Source organism: Fusarium falciforme, chromosome 3 (assembly GCF_026873545.1).
Source record: "Fusarium falciforme chromosome 3, complete sequence".
In the NCBI taxonomy this organism is placed as follows: Eukaryota; Fungi; Ascomycota; class Sordariomycetes; order Hypocreales; family Nectriaceae; genus Fusarium; species Fusarium falciforme.
The window spans coordinates 1773193-1789902 of NC_070546.1; the positions used below are offsets into that span (position 1 = coordinate 1773193).

Sequence of the window (16710 nt, forward strand, 5' to 3'; positions counted from 1 at the left end):
GAGGCTCCCAAGTGCCGTCTTTGACCCCTCTTTGGCCGTTCGCTTTGGTCTCCGAGATGGTGGCCAACTTAACACGGAGAATGGCCGAATGAGAGGGCTGGAGTTGAAGGCATACATATGGTCCAGACTTTGCTCCGCCAACTTTCCCAAATCAGCGATTTCTTTTTCAAAGATTGCTTTCTGACGATAGTTATGGCAAGTGAGCGTTGTTGTCTCGTTTCTTCTCCTTCTCCCCCACCAAGCCCTTTCGGACTCGCCTCATTGTGCAAAGAGCCAGCGATTGAATGAAAGGAAGAGATGGAAGATGGAGAGCATCACACCAAGATATAATTCAGGCCTCTTGGCCAGAATTTGCAATCTCTTCCAGAATCTCTCACACTCGCCATCATGTACGCAGAAGCAGTGGTCCTCTTTACAGCCGCCTCCTTGATCGGCTACTTCATCCTCTACCCCGTCTTCGAGTACCTCCGCGATGCAAAAGGCCTCAGGCGATATCCCAACTTTCACCCGCTGGCCGGCATCTCCAACCTCCCGTTTGTACGTGAGGCCGCCCGCGGGTTCCGGTCCAAGACGCTGTACGAGATGCACAAGCAGCACCCCGTAATCCGCACGGGTCCCAACTCGCTCTCGTACGGCTCCGTCCAGGCCATCAAGGACATCTACGGCCACGGCACAAAGTGTCTCAAGGGCGAGTTTTACGAGACTCTTGCTGGTTCGCACTTTCACCTCGCCGATGTGGTTGACAAGGCCGACCACGCCCGCAAGCGACGTGCCCTGTCTGCTGCCTATGCTCTCAAGAACCTTGAGAACTGGGAGTTCAAGGTCGCCGACAAGACGGAGCGCTTCATCCGTGCTGCCGACGCTGCGTGTACGCTGCCTCTCAAGAAGGGCTTTGTCCGGCCTGACCCTGCGGACCTGACGTTTGACTACCGCGCCTTTACCAACTTTTTCACCCTCGATGCCATTGCGGACATCGGTCTTAGCGAACGTCTAGGCTTCCTTGATCAGGGTCACGACCTTGTCAAGGCTGAACGTATGGACGGAACCATCCACGAGGTCAACTACCGCGAGTGTCTCCATTCAACAGCCCGCGCCCAGTCCATCCTCGCCTGGACAGAAGGCTGGTACAACTTCAATGTTGAGATGTCTAAATGGATTTCGGTCGACTTTCGCAAGTGGTGGCACCTCAACGAGGGCTGGAATGACATCGTGTACCATCGCGCCACACAGCGTCTCGAGCGGTACAAGAAGGGCGAGAGGCTGCCCGACTTCTTCCAAGCCCTCATGGACCATAGCGATGCCAACCCTCCTGGTCTAGAGTGGGGAGAGATCGTGGCCGAGGTGTCCATCATGATGAACGCCGGGTCCGACACGACGGCTATCGCCATGAACAATGTCATGTACTGGTTGCTCAAGAACCCGTCCTGCATGGCCAAGCTTCGTGAAGAGGTCGACTCTGTTCTCGAGCCAGATGAAGTCGTCGCCCCTTATGACAAAGTCAAGCATCTGCCATACCTCCGAGCTTGCCTCGATGAGTCCCTCCGCATTACGCCTCCCACGACATTTGGCCTCCCTCGCCGCACACCCCCTGAAGGCTGGAACATTCTCGGCGACTTCATCCCCGGCGACACAACTGTATCCATCTCAGCATACGTCACACACCGCGATCCCAACATCTTTCCTGAACCCGAGTCCTACGTACCTGAGCGCTGGCTCGGCGAGCAGGGCAAGGACCTCCAGCCGTACTTTATCGCCTTCAGTGCTGGTGCCCGCGGCTGTATCGGTCGCAACATCAGTTACCTAGAACAGACGGTGCTTCTGGCGAGTGTCGTGCACCGATACGAGTGGGCGTTGCCGTACCCGGAGTGGGAGCCCGAGAGGAGGGAGGCCATGAACCTGTCACCTGGGCCGATGCCGCTCAAGGTTTGGCGCCGGGAGTTGGGGGTGGATGAAAAACAAGAATAGAATTTCAAGATGAGATATGATTTGATAGATATAGCGTAATTTGAAGCCCATATATTAAGTCCCGTCATTTGTCGAGATGCTGGCCGTGCCGAGTTACCTTATTGCACTCACAAGAAGCTGATATTAGATGGGATGTGACTTGTCAACGCTGGTCAATCTGATAATCTGATATTCGAGTTTGACATCCAATCATGAGTTGAGCTGCAGCATGTCGGCAACGCGTGGTAGTCTCCCGGAGCTCTATAAATAGGGGTCGGTGATAATGCCGATGCAGGAAAACCCAATTCTAGAATGCAATGCACAGTCAAAGTGGATCATAGTTATCATGAGAGCACCCATTAAATCCAATCTACTCAAGTAATCCGCCCAATCACCTTCCATATTGCTCCCTCATGGTAACCAGTTACGCCTCCCCAGCCTCCAACACCAGACAATGCCGCCCAAGTATTGTGACATTCAAACGGAACTCAGATATTGCCCAGAAACATTCATCATCTTCGTAACCATTAAACCAGCTGCATGCTGTTGCTATTCAGCATCCCTGCAATCGGCATCCCAGCGATAGGCATCTCGGTGTTCATATTTGCGGGTGATTCCGTCCAACCCCAGGCTTCCTTCAAATACTGTTGTCTATACAAATATCAGCAACCTGATCATCTTTGACCGTGACAGTAGACCTTACGCAGATCCAGTCGGCCAGCCAGTCTGCGCATCCATCTTCTGCAAAACCCGATAGAGAGCTTCTTGCTCTTGCGGGTCTGTAAACCGGTCACCAGCCATAGTAATAGCCAGGCTCACGTATCTACAGACAGGTTGTCAGGTGGTTATTCAAATCTGATCGTTTATTTGGTACATACGCATATACAGTAGGATTTCGCTGGTTTGACTGTAGTTGTTGAGAGCCAGCATTAGCAGCAGCACATTTTGATTTTCAAGTCAACATGACCGTACCTCGGCAATTCCACAGACCATCTTGACTGTCTTCTTGATGTCTTCGTTTATCTTCTTGACCGCCTTGGCCTGCCCAGGCCCGAGCTTGGGGATTTTCGGGTTGTGAGCTGCGAGTAGAATCTGCATCAGGAGGAAGTGAAATACTCCAGTAATTACGGCGTCATTGAAATAGACGGCCTGAGGAAACATGCCGTCTCCATCCTCGTTGATGTACATGGGGTGAAAGAACCATGGCCTCTCCGCCCACCATCGTTCTTGGCCTTCCTGAAGTCTCTCCCACGCAGACACGCTCTGCTCCTCAGAACCGTAGCAGTAGCGGAGGCAGGCGGCGCACTGGAGAATGGTGAGGTTTGCGAAGGCGCAGCAGGAATCGTCGTTTTGCACGAGGCGTGTGATGTCCTGAAGAGCAAAGTTTGGATGCACCGGACGAGCCTGCATAAACGCCATGTGAATTTCTTGTCGAAGTGCCACCCAGAAAGCTGCGCGGCGGAGGCCGGTGAAATCAAGCACCTTTTCCTGGGCCGCAACAAAGACTCGAGTACCCACGAGGTGCGACTCGCCTGCTGTGTCTGCAGACGTAATGGGAACATCCGTCTCTTCCATGTAGCGGAGAATGACAATGGCAGTTAGGAGATTTTCGTCCATGACCGCTGCCGAACTGGACAAGGCGGGGATCAGGGCGTCAAGACAGTTCTGATGATACCGATCACCAACCAGCCCATCGAAACCGGCGATCCTGGACAATCGTTTGGCTGAAGCAGCTAGGACTGCGTTCATCAGAGGTGGGCATGTGACGGCTCGACGAGGAACGATGGTGGCAAAGTGCCGTTCGTTGTCGCAAAGATCGAAGAGAGGTGCCAGAACGTGGATAAAGTTTTGGAATAGCATTGCCTCTTGCGGATCCTCTAGAGGCCATCTTGGACTGTCGAGGTAAATGCCAGAGATGGCTTCGGTGACATGATCCTCTAGGGCCGAGATGTCTTGGCTGGAATTGTCCAGCCCTGGGCCAACATGGGGGCTCCCAACACCGAGAGCACTGTCGTTGATGATGGGAGACTCGAGGATGGGGGATCCCGAGTACCTCGTAAAAGGGCCTGCGTCGGCAGCACACTGAGAACTCTGGCTAGGTGACTGGGCATCGCTGGGATCAGAGCGAGGAGGATTCCTCCATGGACCAGCTGATGAGGAACTCAGGGCTCGCTTCTTCGAGGGGCGCTCGCTGTCTCTGGCATGAGGCGATGCTTCAAAGGTTGGCCTTGAGTTCGGCCTCTCCGGCTCGGATGAGGGTCTGGACTCTCTAGATAGGAGACGCTGCAGAGGAGCAGCGGGTGGCGAAGAGTGATGGCTAGTAGTTTCGACGTCGGGCCCGATGTTGAAGTTCTCCAGAGTATCAAAGTTTCCAGTGCTCGAGTCGTGGATGTTGATGATGTCTGGAGTTTCATCGACAAAGCTCAAAGCTCGATTAGTCTTGACCCATGGTTGGTCCTGGGAAAAGTTGTACTCGCGCTTTGCAGCCTCGAGTGTCTTTCCAGAACGGATACTTGCAGAGGGATCAGCATGAGGGGGAGGGTCCAGTTAGCGAGTGACAAACCTAGGATTCAGGCCATGACGAAACCTCACGCTATAGCCGCGGATGCATTCAGAGTCGCTCTTTCGACAATTGGCACACGAAGGTTTATCGTTGTCGCCTGTGTAACACAGGCATCAGAAACTGAACAGACAGTGTATGGCCATCATGACTTGGTGTGGAAAATCAAAGCATTCCCGGTGAGTGCTTACACTTGAGGTGTCTGTGGCAATGAACATAACGTCAGACCACAACGCCTAGGAACAAGGCATGATAGAGGGCGCCCAGCGGGGGACATTGCCTGGCTGAGACTCACCTTTGCTTGCAAACCTTGAAATGGCAACATCAGCACACTGTACTGTGGTGAGGGAGGGTGAACGATCGGTGGGTCACTCACTGTACAGGGGTTGAGCGGCCTGGAGGTGGTTGTGCTTGTGCTTGTGCTTGTGGTCGGTGGTTGATTCTCCTGCATGGCTCATGAGGAAACCAGGGCCCAGATGCCGTATCCCCGTACACAAGGATATCGCAAGAGGCAGAGGAACTGGCGTTGACTCGAGTGAAGGGGGCGGTCGATGATGGAGATGAAAGTGGGAGATGAAGGAAATGGCCCCAAGATGGCCAAAAGGGCAATTACCATTTTCACATCAAACAGGCAAGTCTGGCCAGGGCACCAGCCAAACCCCGCACGCGCTGGAGCCCACTAACAAAACCCCTAAGCCTTGGGGGGTTGGTCATCCGCCACAGGGAAGCGAGCCACCACGCGATAGCGCCTTGAGGAAGCGAATTAGAAGTTCGATAGATGGTTTTTGCCTTGAACCTTGGGGGTCGGCATCTCCACTGGCTCGCCCCCTGCCCTCCTGGTCCCTCTTCCCCATGGGGGTTTTGGTGGAGTTTTTCGCTTGGGGATCGAGTCACTCCACGATGGGAATGAAACCATTACCAAGGCATGGACTTCTCCCCATACTCTCCCACCCATGGGGAAAGCAGCTGTTAGTGTCCGTCTGGGGAAAGGCTTAACTGAGATGCTTACCCGGGCCCATGGCCTGGACTCTTCCCCGGACCAATCGCCGAGGCCCAAATGCCGTTGTCGTCAAACATATCCCATCACACCACGGGCCTTGACGCGAGTAATGAGTCGTTTGGTCTGAGATTTGGCCCTCCCTTTCCCCTCAGAGGGAGCTGAGAAGGGCAATATCTCCTCACCCGTTTCTCGTCTCGCCATGTGGTCGGCATGCTAGCCGTCCAACTCACCCTCCATCTCGCCGACTACACGCGCCAGCAGGATTTGGGGAAAGCCTCTCATCCTGGTCTTGTATACCACTTTGGCAAGGCTCATCAAGCTGCTCACTCTGGAGAAGGGACGTGCTTCACCTCGAGTAGCATATAAGAAAGCCGTGGGATCGTCGTCTTGGACAACTTCTCATCTCGAACGGCATCCACCACTTTCTTCACTCTTCTGAGTCTTCTCCACCAGTTCACGCAGCTGTAGCTGGCATCCTTGACTCTTTCTCCTCCTTCATCTTGAACTCTTTCCACTCTCCTGTCAACACCTTTTGACATCCATCATGGCAAAGGCGGATCACAAGGAGGGTCTCCAGCACCTCGAGGATACTGCCATCAACGGCTCCATCCAAGAGATCAACCTGGACGAGCTCGACTCGATCGAACAAACCAAGACGGGCAAGTTCTCGTGGCTCGTCAGCATCACCGCTGCCATTGGTGGCATGCTGTTTGGTTACGACACTGGAATCATCTCAGCTGTGCTCGTCTACATCCATCAGGATCTCGGCAAGACTCTTACCTCGCAGGAGAAGGAGTTGATCACATCCATCACCTCTGGCGGTGCCTTCATCGGCGCCATCTTTGCTGGTGCCACAGCTGACCGCTACGGCCGAAAGGTTGCCATCTATGTCGGCTGTGTGCTCTTTACCCTCGGTGCCATCATCCAGGCTGCGTCCTTTTCGGTCATCCAGATGACTGTCGGCCGCCTTGTCGTTGGCTTTGGTGTTGGATCCGCTGCCATGATCGTACCCCTGTAAGTAATCACCCATTAGCCTCGAGCTGGCTGAGCGCTAACACGAACCAGATACATCGCAGAGGTGTCTCCCGCCAAGTATAGAGGACGCATGATTGGACTCGACAACATGTCTATCACCGGCGGACAGCTCGTCAGCTACGGCATCGGAGCTGGCTTTGCTTATGTCTCTGGCGGCTGGCGATATATGGTCGGAGGCGGTGCCATTCCCGCCATCATTCTCGGCGCCCTGCTCCCTTTCTGCCCCGAGTCTCCTCGTCAGCTTATCTATCACGGCAAGCCTGAGGAGGCCGCCAAGGTTCTCCGCAGGATCTTCCCCAACGGCACTGAGGAGCAAGTCCAGGACAAGATCCGCCACATCACCTACCACGTCGACCAAGCCAAGGCCCTCAACGCCGGCAAGTCTGGCTGGTGGGTGTTCAAGCAGCTCTATGTCGTGCCCGCCAACTTCCGCGCCCTCGTCTCTGCGTGTGGTCTCATGGCCATCTCTCAGCTCAGCGGCTTCAACTCGCTCATGTACTACTCTCCTCTCCTGTTCTCACTCGTCGGCTTCTCCAACCCCGTCGCTGTCGGCACCGTCATTGCTGGAACCAACTTCATCTTCACCTGGGTCAACCTCATGCTTGTCGATCGTGCAGGTCGCCGAAGGATCTTGCTTGTCACTGTGCCCTTCATGGGTCTGGCCCTCGTCATTGCTGCCGTGTGCTTCAAGTACATTCCCATCAACCACGACCTGTCTCTGGCTGCCGATGCCAAGATTGGCTGGCCTGCCATTGTCGTGCTCGTGAGCATGGTCGTCTTTGTGGGCTTCTACTCTTCCGGTATCGGAAACACGGCTTGGCTCTCGAGCGAGTTCTACCCCATGGAAGTCCGTGCCATGGGAACCATGATGCTCACCATGACCTGCTGGGGCTCCAACATCATTGTTGCTTCCACCTTTTTGACCCAGATGGAGAACACTACCCCCTCTGGCGCCTTTGGCTTCTACGCCGCCATCTGCATCCTGGGCTGGGTCTGCATCTACTTCTGCTACCCTGAGGTCAAGGGAATGACCCTTGAGGATATCCGTGAGATTTTCCAGCACGGATTCGGTGTTCAGCGAGCGAGGGAGATCCAGAAAGAGATGAAGTTGGCCCGAAAGGAGGAGGCTTCTGGTGAGATGGTCAAGGCCTGAGTGCGGTCGTGAGGGGTGGGAGTTGTATCTTCGCGAGGTGTCGATCTTGGATCTCGTGTACGATCTCGTGTACGTGTACGGCGACCCTCTATGTAGAGCCTGGATATGGTTCGTTTTTCTCTGAGAGCTAGAATATGTAGACGTTCGTGTTCAGATAAGACCTTTAAACTATTAAATCCTGTCAGTTACAACCGTTGTCCCAACCATGCGAGCATCTCCAACTTGTGTCAAGACCCTTGATAAAACCAACCACGTCATCTGACTGCGGTGAGAGTATGAGCTGAGGAACACCGTGTCTCAATGGTATATGGGGGGTGTCAACGTGTAAGGGGTGTCGCAGACATGGTGTCTCGTAGTTGGCTTCCAATTGGACCGTACCTGCTTCTCCCCATGTGAATGACGACCGTTGGAGAACATGTCATGAGCATCATGAGTCGAAATCTAGCACGTACTAGCCAGTTGGCACATTGGACGGGCACTCCGTAGTAAGAAGTCATGAGGCATGCCCAAAGACGGATGTCGTAGAGCAGTGATAGACAACTCGAGCACAACAGGAGAACAGGAGGTCAACATGTACATTTATCTCTGAATTGACCAGTGTCGTTTATCTATCAAGAGATTCTGCATCGTCAAAGTCCATACTTGGAGTCATCTGATGAACCACCTTCGGGAACTTGATCTCAAACTTCGGCAACTTTTTCTCGAAGTGATCAACCCCAAGCCACGGACGACGAATCCGATTGACGAATTGGGCAGCTTCCTGGTCTAGATAAATGCGGAGAAGACGTCGGCCAACCAATCCCGTTTCAAAGACTGGAGACGGTGAAGAACGGCTTGTGCAAGGATGGCGGTAGGATTTTCCCACGGGCACGAGCACAAGCACGAGGTCATGATCCGAAGTCGCTCCCTCATGAGCAGCCCGGTCCTTCTTTCCAATCATGTCTGGGGTATTTGCCTGGTTGCCGAGTCATGAAGGAGAGTGCGGAGGTGAGTGGAGGCTGTCTTGGAGGCTTGACAGGGGGTCATGCAGCCATTCCCAAGCGCATGCCCAGATTCAGTAGGAGGCGCCGAAACTCGTTCGTGAATACTTGCTTATCTTGGTAAGAGAGAGAACGTCTCCTCCTCCACCGGCCCCACTGCATCTCGGAGCTCTCACACACAACAGGGTCCATGTTTGAACCAGATGAGATTTCATCTCCATGTCGGCACTCACTAATTGGTCGGTCTTGTCGCCGATGCGGATGAGACTTGTCGATCTTGTGACTTCTCGCTTCAAGCCACGGGTCGGGTCACCGCTTGGACGAGGGGTAAAGCCTCGAGTTATGTAGCTCTCGACAAACATGTACGGGTTTGGAGCTCCGATGGTGGATGCCGCCTCGGCGATGCGAATCCCGATGCTCAAGGTATAAGTCTAGAGAGCTCGCTCGTCACGATTCTCGACTGGACAGCTCCTCTCATCTTTCTCTGCTCCTCAATCTCGTTGCTGACGGTGTTGTTTGTCTGGAAAAAAAGCATACCCGTCTGTGTACCTGTCCTCCCGCAAAGTTACTTTGGACCTACCGCTCTTCTCACTCAATCCCAACCTCAATCCTCCCCTCCTCCTCTTCACAATTCACAATGGCCCCCAAGCTCAAGGTTGCCGTCGCTGGTCTCGGCCGCATGGGTGCTCGTCATGCCCTCAACTTCCACAACAGAACCCCCCGGGCTGAGCTCGTCGCGGCCTTCACTCCCGTCCAGAAGGAGGTTGAGTGGGCTCACGTCCACCTCGAGGGTGTCACCATCTACACCGACTACGAGGAGATGCTCAAGCATCCCGGCCTGCAGGCTGTTGTCGTCGCCACTGTCACCACCGCCCACGCCGAGGAGGCCATCAAGGCCATTGAGGCCGACAAGCACGTCCTGTGCGAGAAGCCTCTGAGCACCAGCGTTGAGATTGTCAGTTCCCCGCCCGTACTTTATGAGATTTAGCTAACTTCCTCCCAGTCTCAATCCGTCGTCGATGCTGCCTCCAAGAAGCCTCACCTCAAGGTCATGTGCGGCTTCTCCCGCCGCTTCGACGCCTCTTACCGTGACGCCTTCGAACGAATGGATGCTGGCGCCATTGGCCGCCCCTCAGTCTTCCGCTCTCAGACCTGCGACAAGCTCGACCCCTCTGGCTTCTTCGTTGCCTACGCCGAGTTCAGCGGCGGCATCTTTGTCGACTGCAACATCCACGACATCGATCTCGCCCTGTGGTACTTTGGCCAGGACTCTATCGTCAAGAGCGTTGTGGCTACTGGTATCACAGCGGTGCAGCCCGAGCTGCGCAAGCACAAGGATGTGGACAACGGCGTGGGCATCGTTGAGTTCTGGGGAGGCAAGGTTGCCTACTTCTACTCTTCCCGCATGATGGCCGCCGGCCAGCACGACATGACTGAGGTGATCGGCACCGAAGGCAAGTTGGCCATCAACGCCAACCCTGTGGGCACGCTCGTCGAGATGCACGAGGCTGCCGGTGTGCGGCGACAGATCCCCGGTGATTACTACGGTCGCTTCGAGCACGCCTTTGTCACCGAGGCCAACGAGTTCACGGCTGCCTGCCTCGATAACAACCGCCTGCCCTTCAAGCTGAGCGGCGCCGTCCAGGCCGTCAAGATCGGATGCGCCCTTCAGGAGTCGCTCAACTCGGGCCAGAAGATCAACTTTGACGAGACGGGCCGCCGTATCGAGGCTGCTAAGCTGTAAGGGAATAGATAAAATGGATTGAGCGTTATAAACAGCAAGAGCTAGAGAATAATAGATGAACAATATTTAAAGGCACTATACAGTACCTCGATTGTAACGTGACACCAGTGAAATCTGCAGCTCGTCGCTTGCCGTAATCATGGACAACAATTGCTACTATATCTCAGCGAGTGAACCGTCAAGTGCCCATGACGATGTTGTAAGGGACACCAAAATTTAGGAATATGGTTTGTGAGATGGGCTCAATTGGCTGTAGAATCAGCCAGTCCCTCTCCGGATGCAGTAGCCGCTGCTGGCGGGTGTCTTTCTTGTTGATGGTCTCGATGTTGAATGAACTTGAAGCAGCCATAACCGCAGACAATCATAGACAGAGAAACGATTCAATAATGATCATGGCTACCCTTGGTATGTCATGATTCTAAAAAGGGAAGCCCCTCGCCGACAGGCCGAACGGACCCCTGTGAGATAGGCAATGGCTCGGCGACAGCTGCCCCGAAACCCCTAGTCCATCACTAGCCCTCCCCTGATGTCATCCAAGGTACTCATCTGAGTGATTGGTTAGATGGCAAGAGTTCTAGAAGGGCCTCGAAGGGGGCATGACCTCAAGAGGCCTGGGTGTACAGGGTATACTGGACTGGTGAGAGTATCTGAAGCTAATCCTCATTCCCAGGACACCATCTCTCGTTTTTCGTGCCACCCTTGGAGTGAGATAGACAGCTATTATATGGACTTTTTCGAGTTTTGTCATGTTTTGATCGGGTTGTTGATTTGTCACTAATTTGGTAGAATATGGTGGCACACCACTCTAAGCACCGCTCAAGGCCTTGACAAAATAGTAGCCATACTCGGCCTAGGGCTTCATCGTATAGAATAAGGCGATTTGTGTCGGCATAAAAGCAAGGCATTCTATTCGAGTATTCTTTTTACGCTAGCCGATGTGGTCAATCTGAAGAGACATCGTATGTGATGAACAAACTATCACCAGAAACAATGAGGTTATCACAAATCTCCAGTGATATGACGGCTTGACAATGTATTATATCGTTCGATAAGTCCTTGGCGCGCCTGAGATGACTCTGTTCGTTCTTAGTCGGCAAATCAAGGGTTAAGGGTAAGTCGCAGAGCTGGGGTCTACGGCCTCAACGCTCCCTTCGAGGTTCTGCAACTACTTCAAATCTTAACCATTCTAAGGGATGGGCCGCCACTAGTCGTTAATTAATAATCGTGGAAATATGCCCTCGATAATAAAATATCAATTTACTTCATAGTTGTTGGCTTGACATCTCTCGTTGCCAGTCAGGTAGGCAGGCCTTAGAATCCGGGCTGCATGTACCAACTCCAAGGCCACTCTTCTTGATAATCATTTTTGGTGTCCAGTCCTCATTTTTGTATCATTTAATGAAGCCACCAACTCAACTGAATTGCAACATTCACCTGTAGTTCTGTTCTTCGAGTGAGAAGCCGCTTATAAGGCACCAGACGCCCATGTTTCGGGACCAGTTGTCAGTAGTGAGGTCTTGGAAGAGCACATTGCAAGAAGATAGGCGGGTATTGCATTGGTAGATGTCACACGGCTGTTGGATATCTAGGACTATTTCATGCTCGCCCAATTGTGTGCTTTAGTCCCATCTCCTGTTTATGTTAAAGCAACAAGACCGCAGATGAAGGCATTGTGGAGGAACATGCCACTGAAATCCCGTATTTGACACTTGGCAACTCATACAGGATGAGATCAATTGATCAGTCGAAAGAGAAACGCTTACCATTGGGTGCCCCGAAGAGGAGAGCGGCCGACGGGCCACTTATCCCACATCGAGCTAGAGGAACATGCTTTGGAGTAGTAAGGTGTAGCAAAGTTGACTCATCAAGGAACCGGAGTCTTCATCAGGTATTTAATACCCGTAGTGGGGTTTCTTTATGATAGAAGAGTGTGCTGCTCTAAAGTCATAAGTTTATCTTTAGTAGACAACTGTTCCGAAGCTCTCGGCCGTGCCAGCAAAAGAAATATTATCATCCGCCTCATCGACCTCCATAACCATGGATTAGTCCCTCGTTGAGTTTTTGTTTTCTTTTTCATCGAGCACGCCATTTTTATGAGCTCGCTTAAGCATGCTAGTGCTTTAATCTATACCCCACGATCTTCCGTTTTGAGATCTCAGAGGTGGGTGGATGCTCGTACGATGTTGATAACTCTAACTCGGGGAACCCTGGCGATTAGATAGTATCTGCCGAGAGAATGGGGCAGATGGAAGATAAATTCGACCGCATGCCTCGGGTCTGCTATGGCGAGAAACAGGTTGCATGTGAACACTCTTAATACGGCATCGCTACACCCACTCGCTGGGCAGCCAACTAATATGCAACGATGAAGAGAGGTCAATTTTGCATAATTATTTTAGAAACTTGTCCCTAAAACCCCTATCTGATATGAAAAGGGTGCTTTTAATATCAGGAATCTAAGAATGGGTAAGCAGTTAACCAAGCCAATAGATTCATATCAATTATCACCGACTTTGTAAGCCAGCGAACAACCCAGGGTTGTTTAAGGATGAGAAGACAATTACACTGACTAAGAAGGTTTTTGTTGCCACTGCCCAATCTGTCCGTACTGAGCCATATTCACCAGTCAACCCTCAACTCTTAGATGCTCAAGGATACCTGAGCCGACCACCGTCGCCAACTACATCAAGCCTCACGCAGAGACGGATAGAACAGACGAAGGAACGCGTTAGAGTGCGTTAGCATGCGGCTGCTCTGCATCTAACGCTAGGGATGCTGAAAGACGCTCTCTGCGAACCCCTGCAAAGTCATATCCAGACACCGTAAGCTCTAGCAAGGGTTGCTCAATCTCTCAAGGCCGATCGTGTCTATCAAGCGACCTTGTTGGCAGGAGGGGGCCCGAGACTCTGGGTTCCTAATGTGGACATGGCAGCTTGAGGTGTTTGTCAATTAATTTGGGTGCCTAGAAGTGCCATTGACGTCGAGAATGAGGAACTGACGTAGACCTTCAAGATGCCGCGGTTCGTTCCTGGCAAACCTCCTGAGACTCCGGACGAAAGGAGATGAACTTTTTGATAATAATAATGTCCCCCTTATGCAGCGATGAGGCGACGTGATCTCCTTGAACGTTGTAACACTGCAACCCTAGCGCTCAGAGACGCGTGTGCCGCTGGGACTGGGAGCGAGATATGCAAGGCACCTTCAGTACTAGGTCAAGAAGTCTGTCACCAACAGGCTACACGTGGGTTTCGAGCCGAGACCCGAGACTGACGATCCCCCGTCTCGGTGTGTTTCTTTGGGCCGGGAGCTTGTTGGTTAGGGGGCCGATGTAACCTGGAGCAAGCCGCGGATGACTAGCCGGGTGGAATCTTTTGTTAGAGCCAAGAACCAACTCCCCTGAGACAGTAGAAAAAAAAAGCTTGACCCTGCGCCAATATAGACAGGGCTGTTCTGTTCCGGCGCGTCTGAGAAACGCCGGGAATAGGTCCTGTCTCCCAAGACACAAAACCTCCCAGCTAGAACAGAAACGATAAGGTTCAGCCTCCTCTAGGGCTGCTAACTGCGGAAGCGCCCCTTAACCTAGGCGCTCCCATCAGTCGTCAGCTAGCCTTATCACACTTTGCTTCTCTTGTGGTTGATGATAAGGGACGCCCCTCCCGGCGTTTTGGCTCATGGTTCAACGGCGAAGGCGTCCTTTGAGGCTCTGCACGTGGTGACTGAGGCGCTGTTATCTGGCTTTTGAAGGATTGTTTCGCCAAGATGCGGTTCCGCTTGAGATGGCGTCACTGGGCATGGGTTACACTCGATGGACATTGAAGGAGTAACAGAACCAACTCCTGTTATGGCCCAGCAGTGATAAGACACATTTGTTGTACGTTGGATTGTCTAGATTGCTAGAAAATGCCATCAATGGCGACGTAGTCTAATTAGTTAGGTAGTTATAGTACACATCCCATTCCAGTCCATTCCATCCAGTCCAGGTATAGTTGCTTTGTCCATTTATTCCACAAACTCCATCCCAAGTCCCAATGATTCCAAATTAAACGTCCAGGGCCGACTTGCCAGGAGTGACCTCGTACGTCCGAGTAACGACGATGCCATCCGGCCCGCTGCTGCTCTGCCCGCTCATAGTGCTCCCGGCTCGGATATCGTGCTTGTAACCGCCAAAGTCTGTCTTGCCCACAATGTGCTCTTCGCTCGAGTTGTCGTCTAGCTTGGTCATCATCTTTTGCTGGCGGCTCGATGAGAGACCGGCTGCGATGCCTGATCCGCCGATTGTGCCCAGTGGGTGTCCGTACTTGTTGATGTAGCTGCTTGTTCCCTTGTCGCGGCTGCTTCCCTTGCTGGAGATGAGCCATCGGGAGGCTGAGAAGAGGGGCTTGATTGCGGCGGCGTTGACTGCGATGATGCCGACAAATGTTTCTCGAATGGCCCAGATGGTCGACGTGTTGATACCTTGGATATCTCTGTAAATATTGGTTAGATGGAGTGTATGATCGCTGAGGGGAGGTGTTGTACCGAAGAGACAGGACGCAGCGGAGGAGAGTTGCAATCATGATGAAAACGCCCGAACAGAGAAGAAGTCCGATTATGAGCTTCCGCTTGATGTTGAGCTTGACCGTCCAGAGTAGAGGCACCGGGATCGAGACAATGACTAGATCAGTTCTGATATTCGTGAGTAAACAGCTACCAACTACTCGAACACCATCACTCACGCAATGTTGAGTACCACCAGGGTAAGATAGTTGGCGACAGCCAAAGTACACGCGTCTATTGCCAGTTAGAGTCGAAATTGAGGGTTGATTGTGTAGATTCTGACCTCCTGGGTTTGGATACACCTGCCAATTCTTGTGGACGGGCGTACAATGGGCCCAGATGACAGTGATGACTCCTCCGTATGCGAGAACGGTGCCAACCTGTTGATAGCTTGTGTTAGTTGTTGCAAAGCACGGATGGAACTGACTCGGCCTACCTGTGTCCAAATGACGAGCTTTCTCTGCCACAAACCAAGCCTACAAATGTCAGTACTTGACCATATCGAACGAACAAGTTGCGTACGTCATTCGAGTGTAGAAGCAGAGCATAACTCCCTTCAAGCAAAAGATGAGCGTAACATAAAAGTTCCAGCCCGCCAGCAGACACTTCGATCCAAACTCCAGCTTGGCTATTTGCGCGTCCGTCATCTTGGCGCCCATCTCGTCGGTAACACCAATGTTAGTTCCGTTCTGGCCTGTCATGGAAAAAACGGGATCAGCAAAGTGTCAACGAACCAACACAGAGTCGCAAAGTGCCTACCGATCAGCTCCAGCATGACAAGTTCAGCCTACGCTAGTTAGTGACAATGCGTCGATGCAGGGCATCAGCCGCGCCCACTTACTGTCCAGAAGACGAGGGATGCAAAGGCAAAGTAATCATCGCCCTGCATGCCCTTCCAGCCGACTGTCCTCCATCGTGCAAAGTATCGTAAGAAGAGCACAACACAGCCAAGGCCGTACTCTGTCCACGCTTCTGTCTGAAAGGGTGTAGCCGGCATCTTTGAAAAAAAGGAAAGTAGTTGTGGAAGGATCGTGGAGCCTTGAAGCAAGGTGAGACGAGGGTGCAGATGACACTCAATGCGAGCGGCAGGGAAGGACGAGGAAGATATGGGTCAAGAGGAAGAGCCAACAGCTTTTCTCTCTTTAGTTAAGAGAGCACCACGTAGTACATTAGACAAAGAGCATTGATCCTTCAAGATTTGGCCATGATGGCGCCGTTAGCATAACCTGGTGCGGACCGCGGCCTGGTGGGTCATGGGAAACAACCCGGCTCCCTGGTGCCGAGCTAGACTATTGGCCTTTACTCTCTACGAGCGGTTTCGAAGCAAATCCGAGTCGTGCTCGGTGTCATCCAGCCGGCATGTCATGCTAGGGTTGCATCGTCTAACCCCTGGAAGAGGCCGAGAGGTTGGCCGCCTGCGTTTAGAACATTGTATGTTCATGCTGGGTCTGATATCACATCTACAGACGCTTTGACAGCGGGGAGGGGTGTAAGTCAGGCCATATTTCTTCTGCCGGCGCGTCCCCCTCTCCCCCTCCTGCGTATGCCGGGCTGGGGAGGAAGAAGGGGTCAGGGATGTAGTCTCCAGATAGATCCACCTTTTTCTCTTCGCTTGGACCCTGAAGCTGAGAAGCCAGATTAGAACAGGCGAAGTGTCTGTGCAAAATGAGATTTCGAGAGAGTCAGTGCGAGGAGCCTGTCGTGCCTGTCTCTGCCACGAGTTCTTGACAACCACGACTGACTAACTGAGAGACGTGA

The 16710-nt window shown here is 52.7% G+C and overlaps 5 protein-coding genes across 5 annotated transcripts; 3 read left to right on the top strand and 2 right to left on the bottom strand.

The window, feature by feature from the left end:
- Window positions 1–387: 387 nt before the first annotated feature.
- On the top strand, window positions 388–1965 carry NCS54_00387300 (Hypothetical protein; the record flags this gene model as incomplete). Its single annotated transcript, XM_053149428.1, has 1 exon — window positions 388–1965. The coding sequence occupies one exon, from the start codon at window positions 388–390 to the stop codon at window positions 1963–1965; it is 1578 nt and encodes a 525-aa protein (XP_053005403.1).
- A 506-nt stretch (window positions 1966–2471) lies between these two features.
- On the bottom strand, window positions 2472–4962 carry NCS54_00387400 (Hypothetical protein; the record flags this gene model as incomplete). Its single annotated transcript, XM_053149429.1, has 7 exons — window positions 2472–2595; window positions 2648–2767; window positions 2823–2851; window positions 2917–4456; window positions 4508–4604; window positions 4800–4813; window positions 4877–4962. 7 exons carry the CDS (start codon window positions 4960–4962, stop codon window positions 2472–2474), a joined length of 2010 nt encoding a protein of 669 aa, XP_053005404.1.
- A 1086-nt stretch (window positions 4963–6048) lies between these two features.
- Window positions 6049–7692, top strand: NCS54_00387500 (MFS domain-containing protein; the record flags this gene model as incomplete). The annotated part of the gene is made up of 2 exons (XM_053149430.1): window positions 6049–6518; window positions 6570–7692. The coding sequence occupies 2 exons, from the start codon at window positions 6049–6051 to the stop codon at window positions 7690–7692; spliced, it is 1593 nt and encodes a 530-aa protein (XP_053005405.1).
- A 1617-nt stretch (window positions 7693–9309) lies between these two features.
- On the top strand, window positions 9310–10416 carry NCS54_00387600 (Hypothetical protein; the record flags this gene model as incomplete). The annotated part of the gene is made up of 2 exons (XM_053149431.1): window positions 9310–9627; window positions 9676–10416. The coding sequence occupies 2 exons, from the start codon at window positions 9310–9312 to the stop codon at window positions 10414–10416; spliced, it is 1059 nt and encodes a 352-aa protein (XP_053005406.1).
- Window positions 10417–14455: 4039 nt separating this feature from the next.
- Window positions 14456–15973, bottom strand: NCS54_00387700 (Hypothetical protein; the record flags this gene model as incomplete). The annotated part of the gene is made up of 8 exons (XM_053149432.1): window positions 15794–15973; window positions 15712–15739; window positions 15475–15646; window positions 15389–15428; window positions 15236–15332; window positions 15132–15186; window positions 14935–15081; window positions 14456–14882 (listed from the first exon to the last, which is right to left on the bottom strand). The coding sequence occupies exons 1-8, from the start codon at window positions 15947–15949 to the stop codon at window positions 14456–14458; spliced, it is 1122 nt and encodes a 373-aa protein (XP_053005407.1). The 5' UTR covers window positions 15950–15973.
- Window positions 15974–16710: the final 737 nt, after the last annotated feature.